The following is a 17,034-nucleotide window of genomic DNA, read 5'->3' as shown; positions in this document are numbered from 1 at the left end:
TTACAACCAAGAGTTGTTGAATGACAGAAATCTGCTCAGATAAGATCCTAATGAGTGCTACAGGACATGTAACAGTAGGATCCCCAAAACACAGATAAAACACTTCGACAAATGAACAATGATCTAACAAACAAGGTGAACAAGAACTGACTTTAGAAAGCCCTAGTCTGATGTGATTCAACAGGAGTTAGGAGGAAATAGTGTTGAGATTAATAATAACATGTCACTTTCTGTGAAGCTTGCAGATTTGTATTCTCAGAAGTTTAATAAATGCTGCTAAGTGCACTAAACTTTATTTTTTCATTGAAAAGTTTATTTGACAAAGTTTATTTTCTTCTTACCTGTTTCGTTTATTTAATATATTTTTCATACATTGTTTATACAATATACAGTATGTTTTTACATTATACATTTTTAATTGAAGTATACAAGTGTAGATTGGTGAAGTGTTCAATAAATGTTTTTGTTGAGAAATTCTGTGTATATTAGTGTTACATTTTATCTTTCAAATAGAGGTTTAAAAACAAGCACATATCGGCCAAATATCGGCCAAAAATAAATAGGCAGCATTTATCGGCCATCGGCTGACCCTGATTTCTAAAGATCGGTCGACCTCTACTCAGCGCAGCCTTCGATACTGTTGATCACCACATTATGGTAGAGAGGATCTCTGGGAGAGCCCTTGATTGGTTTTCTTCATATTTGTTGGGCAGGAGTATTTCTGTGGCTGTTGGCCCTTATACTGTATGTCTGAGTTTGCTGCCTTATCATGTGGGGTGCCCCTGGGTTCGGTTCTGGGACCGATGTTTTTCTCCCATAATGGACACATTATCAGCAAATGTAAAGGTATTTCATATCACTGCTACGTGGATGATATTCAATTCAATTTTTAGATTATTTTTTTTGGGGCTTTTTCTGCCTTCATTTTTGATAGGACAGCTAGGTGAGAAAGGGGAAGGCGAGTGGGAAGACATGCAGGAAATTGTCACAGGTCGGATTCGAACCCTGGACCTCTGCGTCGAGGCATAAACCTCTCAGTATATGTGCGCCTGCTCTACCACTGATCCCACAATTTAATTTTGTTAACACTTCCCGTACTCAAGTAGAAGTACAGATACTTGTGTTAAAAAATAGTCTGGTAAAAGTAGAAGTACTGATTTAACTTCTTCACTCAAGTAAAAGTAACAGAAGTACAGGCTTGGAAATGTACTTAAAGTAAAAGTAGCCTTGTGAATGACAACCATTTTTTATGCAAAGCTACCTGGACCACACAAATGTTACTAGAGTGCAAGCTGAGAGACTTCAGTGGACATGGAAAAAAAGGCTCTTTATATGCCATTGCCTACATTTTTAATGGCTGTCTGCCAATAGGCCTAAAACATCACATATGATTATTGTGACAGAGACTGGGACTCCAGGTTAATAAGATTCTGACTGAGTAGCAAGATATGAATTAAATTGTGATTCTGTGAGAATTTAAACACAAGTCCTCTAACTTCGTCTGAGAGGTTTGAGACATTAACGTTAACATTAGCCCAAAATAAAGTTGATTTGAGACCAAGTAACATTAACTTAAGTGGTCTCGAAAACAAGAACGGCCTTAAGTAACGTTAACGTTACTACAGCACTGTTACACTAAATCAAGTTACTGAATTCATTTTTAATATAAAGCTATAGATGCAGATGCGCTCGCTAACCTTAACGTTACTTGGGTTACTTAACTAAATACTAGCGAACCAAGGCATCGTCATTGCTAGCAGGAGAACAAATGTAACTGACCATAAACGTAAACTTAATAACGTTACTGAAACAAACAACAAATAGCTTTTGATAACAACAAAAGATGCATTTACCTCTATGTGTTTTTTCAAATTTGATGGTGAATTCTTGAAAGCCAGCAGTTCGTGGTGTTTTGGTTAGCACAATATGCAGCACATTATAACAACGTATATTCCCATACCTGTGTTTCTTCGTGTTTGGATTATTGTAATTCCCTTTTTACTTGCCTCAGTAAATCATCAGTAACTGGCTCTTTCCCGCACAAAGCTGAAATCTAAAGGTGACAGAGCTTTTGAAACAGCGGCTCCTAGACTGTGGAATTCTTTGCCACGTTTTTTTTTTGCCTCTGTTGATATTTTTAAAAAGCAGCTAAAGACGTATCTTTTTAGTAGCGGTCGACCGATATGGGTTTTCTCTGGCCGATGCCGATGCCGATCTTTAGAAATCAGGGTCAGCCGATGGCCGATAAATGCTGCCGATTTATTTTTGGCCGATATTTGGCCGATATGTGCTTGTTTTTAAACCTCTATTTGAAAGATAAAATGTAACACTAATATACACAGAATTTCTCAACAAAAACATTTATTGAACACTTCACCAATCTACACTTGTATACTTCAATTAAAAATGTATAATGTAAAAACATACTGTATATTGTATAAATAATGTATGAAAAATATATTAAATAAACGAAACAGGTAAGAAGAAAATAAACTGTCAAATAAACTTTTCAATGAAAAAATAAAGTTTAGTGCACTTAGCAGCATTTATTAAACTTCTGAGAATACAAATCTGCAAGCTTCACATGTTATTATTAATCTCAACACTATTTCCTCCTAACTCCTGTTGAATCACATCAGACTAGGGCTCTCTAAAGTCAGTTCTTGTTCACCTTGTTTGTTAGATCATTGTTCATTTGTCGAAGTGTTTTATCTGTGTTTTGGGGATCCTACTGTTACATGTCCTGTTGCACTCATTAGGATCTTATCTGAGCAGATTTCTGTCATTCAAACAACTCTTAGTTGTAATTTAAAACTCGTCCAGCCAATTTAATAAAATTAAGGGTTTTATTCGTGCTCGAGTCCATAGATGCAGTTAATGGATACAGGCACGGAGAACTGAAGGCTCTGTTAGCAAGGATTAGCTCCGTTAATAGGAGTGGATAAGACTGCCACGGACAGAGGTAACAACCAGACTCTGATAAATGACATTCGGGGAGCTTCCACAGCGGTGTGGCCGCGGTGTTTTGTATGGTTTTATTAGTACAGTTAATCCCAAGGCAGGAACACCAGCAATATGCTACTGCTAACGGTAGCATCTGAGCCTGAAGTGACTGTGCGAGACACACGGCGCAAGACTTCATGAGGGGAGGGGCTGGAGGCAGCTGGTCTGAGTGCGCTGTAAAAAATGTCACCTATTCATGTTTTTAACACTAGGCTGCCCGCAGATGCGCCTGCCTATTAATCGGCTTGATTTACTGGGATATTGGCCGATGCCGATTATGTAAAAAAATGCCAAAAATCGGCCGATTAATCGGTCGACCTCTACTTTTTAGTCAGGCGCTCGTTTAGCCACATTGGTGGACTTGTTGGAGTGTGTGAACACAGCATCCTTCTTTCATTCCTTCAACCAGCTTCTTTGAAAGGTCGGCTCATATCCAAAAACCTGTTGATATCCAAGTCTTTGATAATGTTTAAAAGTAGCTGTGTTTCTCCTTATTTTCTTTTAGCCATGCAGCTCTACCACAGCCCTGAAAACTGTTGGCTGGTGGGTTTGTGTACGACAACCATAGCAACGCAAACTGGCCGTGACCTGTCACAAACTTCAGTAAAAACCCTGATTGAGACGCATTTTCCCTGTTTACATGTCCAAAGAATGCTTCTAAAACTAGAATAATACCGGAATATCCCACGTCTTAAGGCCCTGACACACCAAGCCTGCCATCGGCCGTCGTTCCTAATTGGGCCAAAGGCGACCGACCGTCGTCCTAGTTTGTGCGGTGTGTCCCGCACCGTCGCCAAGTGTCGGCCTTTGTCGGCCTTTTTTCGGCCGATTCAACATGTTGAATCTGTGTCGTCCGCTGTCAGCTGAACAGCCAATTCATCTGATTGGCTGTTCAGCTTGAAAACGAGCGTGAGGAAAACAAAAATTTACATCTCATCTGATCAATCCAATACACATAAGAACTGTCAAAACTGGTCAAAAATTACATTTGAATGCGTCTTCTAAAAAACACAGGTTTGAAGGATTGGAATATCTATTTTTGCACATTATGTCCATAAGATGGTAAACATACAACAAGATATACATATCTACTTGTGTAGGCATATTTATTTTTAAAAGATCGCTACATACCTACATATTACAAAATAAACTAACGTTAATAAACTAATATTCTATACCGTGATATTTAATATAAAGACCATAATAGACCGCTAAACAATTAGCCCCCTAGCAAGCAAGCTAGCTTACCACCCAGCCCGCCAGCCTCTAAATTAGTCAAATGTAAGAACTTAATGTTTAATTCACACGCTCTTGTCAAAGCGAAGGAAAGCAAATTGCTATCGCCAGATGAGTGACAATTTTGTTTGGCAAATTTTCTGTAGCCACTGTAGGATGAAGGCATGTTGGGTGGAGGAAATTAGCAAGCTAACGTTAGCTAACGAGCCAGCAGCAGGCCGTTCGGTCGCTCCCACCGTAGGGAGAATTATTTGCCGAGAGAATGGATGACAGCCAGGGAGAGGGACAGTGTGGTTAGCCACCTCCCTGTGTCCGTTGTCTTCCCGTCGGGGAGTGAAGCAGAGGGACCGTAGGCTCTGTTCGGTTCTGCCGCTGATCGAGCAAACACTGTTTGTTGTGGGTATCATAGCAACGTTATTCGGTTTCCCTTGTCGAATGACGAATAGATTACCACCGCCTGCTGGATTGGAGAGTCATTTCCTCTCACACAGGCAGAGAACGTATGTGCTACTTGGCCGTCGGCTGTAGTCTCTGCGGTGTGTTCCAGTGCTAATTTTTGGCCAAGACAAAGGCGACGAGGGCCGACAAGAGGCCACAGTCAGCCACAGTCGCCACTAGTTCCTGGCCGTTGGCTTGGTGTGTCAGATCCTTAAATCGGAAAAATGCTAAATTCAGAAAAAGCCTTATTCTGAATATCCAGACTGAATATGCTGTTTACATGACCTGAATCAAATATGATAGTGGAATATTGGTGTGCTCTACAGTGTGTTAGCCACATGTACATATTATATACTGTATAGTCAGGTCCAGTGTGAAGGTTTACTTACCGTGGCAGTGGGAGCAGCGAAGGCCAAGCTGAAGAGCAGAGGCAGTGGGCAGACTTCCTGTCTGGGTAGGATGTACGGCAGAGACAGACTGCGGTCATTACAACTGTACCCATAATGCACCGGCTGGAAAATATCCGTCAGCTCCAGGAAATAAAGGCTGACAACAGAGGAGGCCAGGATAGGGAGCTGAAGTAAAGAAACAATACAAAAGAATTAGGAAAACAGTTTAAATAAAAATCTAATGTTCATCAGAAGAAAAATATTAGGACTGGGTATTCAATCTGTCAATACTTATGCCAATGTGACACCTACGTTTCTGTACTGACACCAAAACATGATACCTTGCTGCTAATTTAAACACTTTTTACAAAACTTTTTTTCAATTAAAAAATGTTAAATGTGATCAATGAGTTGTACTAGACTTTAGCCTGAATATTCCAATTTAATGAATCAATTAATTTTATTTATCACATGAAAACATACAAGTTACAATTCCAGTGAAATGTAACCACATCAGTTCCTTCAACTTGTGCATGATTCATCATAGTAGTCTTGGGTAGTGTCCATAAGATCCTAGTGTCCTGAGGGTAGAAGCTCCTCCTGAGCCTCTCAGTGCTGCCTGGTGTATCTGATACCTTCTTCCCCACCTCAACAGGGTTACCAGGAATTTGCGATGTCGCGATCGCACCAATTCACGTGAATTCAACCAATCTCTGTGAATTTGGTGCGACCCTGAAACAAGTTTTCTTTATACCAAAACAAACTGCCCTGCACTTTTTAACTGTGCAACAAATTGACCTATGGGTACAAATAAAGTTACCTGAACCTGGAGTCGTGAGTACAGCAGGAGGCTCAAAACACAGCCCTGGGGTGCTCCGGTGTTAAGGATGAGGGTGGAAGAGGTGTGTCCACCCACCCTCACCACCTGGGGTCTGCCTGCCTTGTTCTGTTTTCTTGTCTTTTGTTGTTAAAAGTGCCTTGTGATTTCTGCTGCAACCTAATTTCCCCACGGGGACACTAAACTAACTAATATCTAACTTCCTAACTGTCAGGAAGTCAAGAATCTACATGCACAATGAGGTGTCTAATCCCAACTCCTTGAGCTTTGTGACTAGCCTGGAGGGAACAATGGTGTTAAACCCTAAACTGTAGTCAATAAACAGCATTCTTACACAGGTTCCCTTCTTTTCCAGGTGAGATGGTGTGGAGGATGTGTGCTATGGTATCTTCCATTGATTGGTTGGGACGGTATGCAAACTGTCAACCCGTTCTCACTCCCAACTCGTAACAAAATGAAGCCTGGTCAGTGGCTCTCAGCGTTAGCAACGCAAAAATCACCCTTTAGCATCTGTATGGAACACACCGGGCAGAGCAGCAGCTCAACCGCGGCGCTGAAAGATGACGTAGTATAAAGAGAGATAAAGGTAGTGAGTAGTACAAAAGTGTTTCAAAAGTTGGGTGGGGTGGTGTACGGGTCAAACAACATAGGACTTTCACCCAGAAGACCAGGGGTTTGTGTCCCATTCTTGTCCCGTGTGTCACTAAAACGTACATTTAGTAACCCCAACCATCATCTTTTCCTAAACCTAACTGTCACGTTCTTGTGCCGCATGTAAGTTAAACGTACGTCCCACCCCAGACGCCAAGAGTCCCGACCAAGCGCATCTAAATATGACGCCAAAGGGCCGCTAGACATGGGTGCACTGTGCTGGGTAGTGAAAACCAGATCCTTGACTCGTTCAAAGCGTTTCATCACTACAGAGGTGAGTGCCACTGGGCGGTAGTCATTCAGTCAGGCTGGTCTTGTTTTCTTGGGCACAGCAATGATGATGGACTTCTTGAAGCATGTGGGTATGACAGACTGAGCCAGTGACACATGCTTGAAAGCCCTCCTGAAATCAAAATTTTAATGAAAATGCAATAATCCAATTTTCATTTTCACATCCTTGTATGGGCATTAAATGACTATAATGATAATGCAATTTGATAACAATATGAACATTTAAATGAAAACTCCATTTTACTTCATTTTCAAACACTTAACCTGCTCTTCAGTGGACAATGTTCAAATGTAAATTCAATATAAACAATGCAGCCTAATTTTCCATTTAAACAAGCAATATGTAGGTCTCAATTAAAATGCATTCTTAACCATTTGAAAATGATAATGCAAACTCAATTTGACTTTCTTAAAGACTGAACCTGCTGTACAGCGGACACTATTAAAATGCAATGGCACCCCGAGTAATTGCATTGCCATTAACATGTCACCACTCACCCACACATCATTTTTCCATCTACAGATTTAGCTCCTGTACGGATCAGCTCATCACAGGTAGTCAGATCAGTTCTGAGGCCTGCCCTCATGCAATAAGAAAGACTTCCTCTTCTGTTAATTTATAAAACAGTTAGTATTTTTTTCAGCTTCATTAATTATGTCATGATAAAGTAAAATGTGAGAACTGTGTCATACACTGACTAGTGTCAGCCATAGTGTTCAGAGGAAATGTTTTGGGGTATTAATAATAAGCCCATACATGATGGTCCTGCACTGACGCAAACCTCCATGTGAGTAGTGACAAGGGACATCATCCTCCGTTCTTAAGACTAATGAAGATATTGAGGTTTGAATTAGAGATGCCCTGATGATGTTTTTAGCCTCCGAATCCAATCGCGATCATCAATGATGCAATATATCTGCCAATAATGGGCCAATGTAGATTATTTTTGTGTTGTTTTTAGGGCTGCGGCTATCGATTATTTATGTAATCGAGTATTCTACCGATAATTCCATTGATTAATCAAGTAATCGGATAAGAAATACTTTTGTTTTATTGAAGAGCAATAATATACAATAGTTTGGTTTAATTTTCGGAAAAAGCAACATTTTTATTGCCTACGTTGCTTACAATATCATCTCTCAAAATACTAAACATATTAAGTGCATGTAAGTGCCATATTACATTGTTTTTAAAGAAAACATTTTCTGAAATGCAATAACAACCTCAAACTAAGGCATACATTAAACACACATAAACATTACCTTAAATTGTGCAACTTAACTTTCAGAACAAGTTTCAACCTGAGATTGATCTGTATATAGGCCTATATGTAAATATTAGTTATACTCAACCAATTTGTATTTATATATTTGATTACAATGTCACACAGCTCTGTTACACTTATGCTAGTAGATCGTTGATCAGCTGTTTCTCCGTGAAGAGAGAGAGTGAGAGAAAATGGTGCGCAACAATCACCTGTTTTTCTGAAGGGATAGTCAACAAGTCGGATCTTTAGATCAAATTGTGGTCACAACGTCTTTTATTTTGGTAGTTGTTGTGTTTGGTGTAGTTTCATCGTCCATATGACTCTGTGGTTTACTTTTGTCGGGTCCGCTTCGTGGAATGGATGATTAAGATAGACTCAATGTTTTCTGTTGAGATGCTAAAGCACTGAAGTCGTGCTATTATTGTGGTAAGCTAGTTCGATTTAGCTGTAGACACATTGTACAGAGTTTTCGTTTTAATTACGTTTGAACTGATTCCAAACTTTGGACACTTTCTGTCGTTTTCTCCAGCCTGTCTCTTCTCTTAGTCCCTCACTATTTACGCTCCCTCACTATTTACGCTCTTTCTTCATTTTGTAATCAGTCTTCATGGCATGTGTCGCCAGCAGCGTCAGCCCGGTGTGCGACAGTAATAAGCATCCGTGCAGAAACAACGTGAGCGATACAACGTTGGTAACACTGATTAAACGAAGCTCCGAGGCAAATCATTTTGCATCAAGGTTTTTTACTAATCAAATTATTCGAGTTACTCGAGGAATCGGTTCAGCCCTAGTTGTTTTGTTTAGTTACAGCCGCTGATATGGCTGTGTTAAGCATTGGCCAGTTAACCTGTTTGTAGTGTATTGGGATCTCCAGCAGGTGGCAATGTAACAGGATATATAATGGTGTGTCACTCTTTAGTAAACCTATGAATAACAATCACAAGTCATTCTTATACCCTTTTCCTACCAAAAATTATTTGTTGTTTTTGAACGGGAAAATCTGCTTCTGATATTCCTTACCCATTGCGAGTATGCATTTGTTTTTTTCTTCTGATGCGTCACGTCCGAAGACAAGAACGCACCGGGAAACGGGTATAGTTAACTTTTCCTGCTACAGCTTATAGCACAAAACTGCAAACTCTGCTGTACCGTTCTTATTTTACATCCATGTGCTGCATATTCATATCTATACTCAGTTTAAAAGATGTTCATGAGTTTTTGAGAGGCAGATGCCCCACTTCTCCAAACTTCTCACGACACTACCAGAATACATTGCACAGCAGCTCCCATAGAAATAAATGGGAAGCGGGGAAATGACAGTGGACACATTCCCCAGACCAGGTGGTCTCTACGGCGTTTAAGTGAGCATCATGCGGCGATGAGTTAGGAATAGGCACCAAAACGACTAGTTATCATTGCTTGTGTTACTATCTGACGTTTTCAGCCTTTTTTTTCTCACTCTCCGCCGTGAGCTTAAACACTCCATGCTCCACTGGGTGACAACTCTCCAACTATTGTTTTTCTTATAGTACCGTGCGTGCGCCTGAGCGACCACGTGTGGCTCCTGGCCAATACGGTGGATGGGAGGCGGCCGCAGGAGGACTTCACCTCATATGAACAGGTAGTCACAGACATGCGGTTGTTGCTCTCGGCCGAGCGTTATTAACTATATGTGTGTAAGGGCCCCTGGTTAGCTCACCTGGTAGAGCGGGCACCCATATATAGAGGTTTACTACTCGAGGTTTACTACTACTAGCCCTTTTCTGCGGGTCATTCCCCCTCTCTCACCCCTTTCAAGTCTAAGCTGTCCTATCAAATAAAGGCCTAAAAATGCCCCAAAACAAATTCTTAAAAAAAAAAAATTATATATATACAGACTCAGTCATTAGTAGTGATGTTATTGAAAATCTGGATACAATACTTCCTGTAATAGTTCTAAATAAGGCAGTGGGGGGAGCAGAGGCAAGCTAGGCTCTTAGCACAGTGGGGACGGAGCTTCATCACAGGGCCCTCTGCTACCAAGTCATTTTAAAAAACGGTAAAATAGCTGATAAATGCATATGTTATAATGTGTGCCAAGCAAGCCTATATATCAAAAAAACACAAAGAAAAGCCACATTTTTGACAACTTTGTATTGAAGAACAAAGAAAACAGTTTGCCAGTCAAGTTAAAATGTTTCAGCACCGTGGACAGCGACAACTGATTGTCAGTGATGGTGCAGGCCAAGTGAACTCTCTCAATCAGTCAGTCCCTCCAGGATGTTACGATCGCGCCAATTCACGCAAATTCAACCACTCACCGTGACTTTGGTGCGACTCACAATTTTGACCAATCACCGCAACTTTTCCGCAAATTTGACTAATAACCGGAGTTTCCCGCGACTTCGATCAATCCCAGCAGTCCCACGTGCCAGACTTTACGTCAGTATAATGTGACTCTGAGAGCCACTCACCAAGCGGGAGTGAGAGAGAGCTTGTTTCCGATATCAAGACGAGACTCGAACATCTCACATTTACCAACAATACGTACAGTGAAAGACCGTGCAAAACATTTCAGACCGTCCTGCCAACCTGTATACATTGTAACATCAATGTACGCTGTAACGTTTTTTCACTCTAAAGTCAGCGGCTGCTGTTTCAATCCTGTCGGCTGTCTGCAGCGGGCGGGGGCGGGGCTGCTGCTCATACAGCTCCCCCCGCTACTGACGCGCACACACACAAACACACACACGGTGGATGCAGGAAAAACCGGAGATGAGACGACACAAAGACCTAAATTGAGGACAGCTACTCTCGTTATTGTAATTGCAATCATAAGTTAAAGTCCAATAAGTAACGTTACTTTATCAAACCATATGAATGTGTGTCCCAGGCCTGGTAAGGAAATTAACTAACAATATAAAGATCAACAAGCCACTGACACATATGTTCAGATTTGATTCATTCAATAAATTATAATTTTCTGACTTAAATCCACCAGCCATTTTCATATTATACCAACATTTGCAGCATCCTGAGCCTTTTTGGTAAGGTTACTAGGAAATCTCAGCCCAGAGTAGTTTTATTCTCCCCGAAACAAGTTTCCTTTTTATTTTTAAAGAACTATGGAAAAAAAAAATCTCAACTTTTTTTGCAACTTTCACTGTCTCCCGCAACTTCATTGCAACAAACATACAAAAGACATCACAACTTTTATCGCAACTTTTTACAAAAGCTCCCGCAAAATCTGCCATTTTGGGCCGCAACAATCTCAAAAAAAGGCCGCGAAATCCTGGAGGGACTGAACAGTGCCACGCTACATAATTGACACAGCACTATTCTATAGGGCTGTCCGTAACGATTATTTTTGTCATTGATTAATCTAACAATGAATTAGCATATTATTCTAAAGATTTTTGAACTGAACTTTGGGGAATCAGTATTTTTACTTAAGTACTTGCCACTTGGCTATGACATGGATTTATTTCATCCCTTAATATGCAGTAAGATAATCACTGGCAAATGTATTTTTGTATCACTGTGGGACAAGGAAAATAATTAAAACGCACACTCCAGCCTACGTTAGTGGCCTGAAGCTTATGCTTTAAGAGATTAGCATGTGTGTGGGGAGTGTGTGGTAGAGCGAGTGAGAGAGAGACGGCGATTAGCTTCGGAGCGAGTACCGACTCTAGAGTCATAGTGAGAGAAACAAAGTGTCTCCCCTGTGCTTTCTGACCACGGTCGGAAAGCTGTAGCAGGAGAAGTTAACCCTCTCCTTGATATCATGTTGTTTCTGGAGAAGGAGAACCCGGAAATGACTAGCTTCCATTCATAGCTCTATGCTCATGCTTTATATTGTATCACATCGAACATTTCTCATTCTGTTCTCCATTATGTGTCTGTTGCTACATGAGGAAACTGACCATAGAAATGGAATGAGAGCAGAACGGACTGGTTTCCTTGGTCATTTGACTAGTTCAAAAGAAAATGGCGCCAAGGCACTGTGCATTGACCGTAGAAATGGAATGAGTTACAATGGTACACATAAAAATAGCCGCTACTCTCATTCTATTTCTGATACTGATACACACAGGGGCTGCTGTCAGCCTGTAACATTAGCCTAACCTTACTGTAACATAGCCTGTCAGAGACCATAGTGATGTTGATGTGTATTTTTTGCTCACCACAAATAAGCAAGTTCCATCCATGAACGTGCCAGATTTAAGGCTCACATTTATTTGCACCTGCTGTTCTTGGAAAGAACAAGTTAAGATAACACAGCTTTTAAAGTGTAGACTAACACGTTTTTTTACTGCCTGTGGGCTTACTGTAGTTTGTTTGCTTTGGTCCAAATCAGATGATGAGTTTGTAAACCTGGTTCGGTTTTGTTTCACACCTGGAAAAATCCAAGCGTCATTACAAATCACGGAAGAACGTTCACTCCTCTTATTGGCCAGGTGTGTCTGGGGGCAAGCAAGAAAGTAAATACAGGAAGAAGGTCCTGTGTTCTGGACTTCTCCATGGTCACACCAGCTCATTTCATTGAAATAATCAGACATTGTTTCGCGAGCAAAGTTACTACATCTGCTCACCGAGACTTCGCTCTGCTCTGCCGGTGTCCATCTCCAATTTTAGAGGCGGATGGTTTGACCACAGAGATGCGCATGACGGACAGCGAGCTTGACTGCAGTCTATTTCTGAGAGAGAAGCATTGAAGCTGCTACAGTTTGCTGCTCTGCTAAGCACACCTGACTACAGGAGTAGTTCTCCGACTTAAAAAGATGAGAGAGGCCTGTAATTTTCATCATAGGTACACTTCAACTATGAGAGGCAAAATGAGAAAAAAAAATCCAGAAAATCACATTGTAGGATTTTTAATGAATTTATTTGCAAATTATGGTGGAAAATAAGTATTTGGTCAATAACAAAAGTTCATCTCAATACTTTGTTATATACCCTTTGTTGGCAATGACAGAGGTCAAACGTTTTCTGTAAGTCTTCACAAGGTTTTCACACACTGTTGCTGGTATTTTGGCCCATTCCTCCATGCAGATCTCCTCTAGAGCAGTGATGTTTTGGGGCTGTCGCTGGGCAACACGGACTTTCACCTCCCGCCAAAGATTTTCTATGGGGTTGAGATCTGGAGACTGGCTAGGCCACTCCAGGACCTTGAAATGCTTCTTACGAACCCACTCCTTCGTTGCCCGGGCGGTGTGCTGGGATCATTGTCATGCTGAAAGACCCAGCCACGTTTCATCTTCAATGCCCTTGCTAATGGAAGGAGGTTTTCACTCAAAATCTCACGATACATGGCCCCATTCATTCTTTCCTTTACACGGATCAGTCGTTCTGGTCCCTTTTCAGAAAAACAGCCCCAAAGCATGATGTTTCCACCCCCATGCTTCACAGTAGGTATGGTGTTCTTTGGATGCAACTCAGCATTCTTTCCCCTCCAAACACGACGAGTTGAGTTTTTACCAAAAAGTTCTATTTTGGTTTCATCTAACCATATGACATTCTCCCAATCCTCTTCTGGATCATCCAAATGCTCTCTAGCAAACTCCAGACAGGCCTGGACATGTACTGGCTTAAGCAGGGGGACATGTCTGGCATTAGCCTTTGTTACTTTGGTCCCAGCTCTCTGCAGGTCATTCACTAGGTCCCCCCGTGTGGTTCTGGGATTTTTGCTCACCGTTCTTGTGATCATTTTGACCCCACGGGGTGAGATCTTGCGTGGAGCCCCAGATCGAGGGAGATTATTAGTGGTCTTGTATGTCTTCCATTTTCTTATAATTTCTCCCACAGTTGATTTCTTCACACCAAGCTGCTTACCTATTGCAGATGCAGTCTTCCCAGCCTGGTGCAGGTCTGCAATTTAGTTTCAGGTGTCCTTTGACAGCTCTTTGGTCTTGGCCATAGTGGAGTTTGGAGTGTGACTGTTTGAAGTTGTGGACAGGTGTCTTTTATACTGATAACAAGTTCAAACAGGTGCCATTAATACAGGTAACGAGTGGAGGACAGAGGAGCCTCTTAAAGAAGAAGTTACAGGTCTGTGAGAGCCAGAAATCTTGCTTGTTTGTAGGTGACCAAATACTTATTTTCCCGAGGAATTTGCAAATAAATTCATTAAAAATCCTACAATGTGATTTTCTGGATTCTTTTTTCTCATTTTGTCTCTCATAGTTGAAGTGTACCTATGATGAAAATTACAGGCCTCTCTCATCTTTTTAAGTGGGAGAACTTGCACAATTGGTGGCTGACTAAATACTTTTTTGAGGTTTGATCACGTTCTCACCACAAACGAACTGCTCCAGAGTTGGATTGAAAGCGTACCAAGACCACCTTGTTTGGTCCGCTTTTGGTGCACCCGAGTGTGATTGATCACGTCCTCACCTGCCCAAACGAACTCCACCAAGGGGGGAAACAAACTCTAGTGCGATTCAACCAAACTAAATGAAGCAGGTGTGAAAGCGCCCTTAGTCACTACCCTGCATCAGGATGAATCAGTTACAATTGCAATTGTTTCCATCCTCAGCCAGAGTCTGGATCATGAGTCCAGCGGGGCAGTTTGTGGAGACCATGAGGACCAACCGGGATGTGGATGATATCTGGGTTGTTCTGAGGTGGAAAAACCTTCTCTAACCAGTCCCTGCAGTTGAATGACCCAGGGTCATCCCTGCCCTCTACACAGCATTCACTGCCTCACCCAGCACTGCAGATGGAAAAGCTGCTGCCAGTCCAGGAGAGAAAGAAGGCCTGCAGGTTTGTGAACAGCGTAATGGCTACATGTCTTCATTGTTTAAGTGGTAGCTTTGTACATCACCATAATATAAGGTTTAGCACTCCTGAGCCCTTTCCCAATTCCCACTTTGTGCATCCCCCATTCCTCTGCTCGCATCTTACTCCTGCCCACAGGAGATTTTTAACAAACATGAGACCTCTTTTCCTCGGAGCCGTCATTTAAAAGCAATGTCAATGAAATATGATGTGCGGCACAGCTGCATCAGCTGTTCAATGTTTTGTCACACGCTGTACTTTATATCTGTCAGATAAGCAGGACAGTGTTCATGACAACTTCTGTATTTACTTTGAATTCAATTCACAACATGGCAAAATGTACATACACATACACAGTAAAACACTACAATGTCTGTATGAAAAGAACTATACATACATATACAGTATATTAGGCATATATATATATATATATATATATATATATATACACACACACACACACACACACACAAAAACAAATGCACTATTATCAATGTGTGGATCGGCTATTAATACTAATCCGTGTGTCGGCTTAAAATCATCCACACTCCACACTTTACTTCCCCTCGGCAATCCCTGTAGGCTGTGTTGCTTTTTAAATTATGTATTGTATTAATGTGTGAGTATCTCCAATGTAAGCAAATATCTTATGGAAATGTTGCTTCTTTTGAATATGTGGCTCTTCAGCTGAGCTCCTCCTCTCAAGCTATATTTCTAAATATCTACAGGCCATCTATATACTGTGCAACCTTCTTTGATGCCATTACTGAACTGCTTTCTATAATCTGTATTAACTTTGACTATGTAGGTATTGCTGGTGATTTTAACATTCATGTTGACAACCACCAGGACAGAGGAACCAAAGAACTGTGTTATGTTTTTGAGAACTATGGACTGACTCAGCATGTGACGGAGCCAACACACAATAAGGGACACACTCTGGACTTGATTATCTCCAAGGATCTGAACATTTCCAAGGTTGTGGTGACTGATGTTGCTCCCTTTGATCATTCCTGTGTTTTCTTAAACGGCACTATCTCTGTGCACACAAGTGTTCAAACAGAAGTAATCAGAAAACGGTATATCACTGAAAACACCAGTGAAACAATCATTCAGCTTTTCTCCTCCACACCTACCCTCTCTTGGGTCTCAGTCAATGAGTTTGTAGATCATTTAAATTCTAAAATTACAAATGTTATTGATGCCATTGCTCCCACTAAGGTCAAAGCTGTCTCTGGTAAAGAAAAGATCTCAATGGAGAAATGCCATGCTGGTAAGAACAGAAAAAAAGAGCGTCGAAAAGCTGAACCCAGGTGGCGAAAAACAAATCTCCTGGTCCATTTTGACACCTATAAAGAGAGACTTTGCATTTATAATTTGGAACTGAGGAATGCAAGGTGGTCCTTCTTCTCTGACATTATCACCAAAAACAATAATCATTTACATGCTTTGTTTGCTACTGTCAATAGGTTAACAAACCCCAGTACCAGTAGCATCTAAACTTTTATCCACCAAGGCCTGCAATGACTTTGCTGCCTCCTTCACTGACAAAATTCAGAAAATAAGACAAGCAGTCAGTGCCTGCATATCAAGTTCAAGATATGTTGTCACAGTGTCCCACACAAAAACAATTCAAATATGACGCAATTGTATGCGAGGACTGGAGGCTTTTTCAAAAATGTTTCAAATTTTTTTTCAGGTATCTTCCCACAGGTCATCAAGCCACTCTTAAAAAGACACGTCACTAATGAGAAATTATGGGATGATAAACCTTCCATTTTTATGTAAAATAATTTAAAAAGCGTTTTTTTTTTGTTTTTTTTTAACAAGTTACCCTTTTCTTGTCACTAAACAACAGTTTTGATGCCTTTCAGTCAGGTTTTCAACCACACCACAGCACTGAGACGGCTCTTGTTAAAGTCTTTAATGAGCTTTTTTTTCAAGATTTCAGTATAAGTATTACTTCATCTCATTGCTGCATGTGAAACAGTCGACCATAACATACTACTAGGCAGATTGGAAAACTGGGTTGGACTTTCTGGCACAGTACTAAACTGGTTTGAATCCTACTTAAAGAATAGGGAGGACTTTGTGTCTATAGATAATTATGCATCTGAGCGGACACATATGACGTGTGGAGTTCCCCAAGGCTCAATTCTGGGGT

General features: G+C 41.0%; 1 protein-coding gene across 1 annotated transcript in view; it reads right to left on the bottom strand.

Annotated features, from left to right (window-relative positions):
• The window catches only part of LOC144526635 (phospholipid phosphatase-related protein type 4-like), a 95,876-nt gene that overhangs the window by 54,841 nt on the left and 24,001 nt on the right, over window positions 1-17,034 (bottom strand). Inside the window, 1 exon segment of the mRNA XM_078264236.1 lies at window positions 5,067-5,252. Within this exon segment, the coding sequence (XP_078120362.1) occupies window positions 5,067-5,252 (186 nt within the window).

The sequence above is a fragment of the Sander vitreus genome, chromosome 12 (genome assembly GCF_031162955.1).
Source record: "Sander vitreus isolate 19-12246 chromosome 12, sanVit1, whole genome shotgun sequence".
Classification (NCBI taxonomy): Eukaryota; Metazoa; Chordata; class Actinopteri; order Perciformes; family Percidae; genus Sander; species Sander vitreus.
Note: the sequence above shows the minus strand (reverse complement) of the source record. Positions and strands in the feature narration are given on the sequence as shown.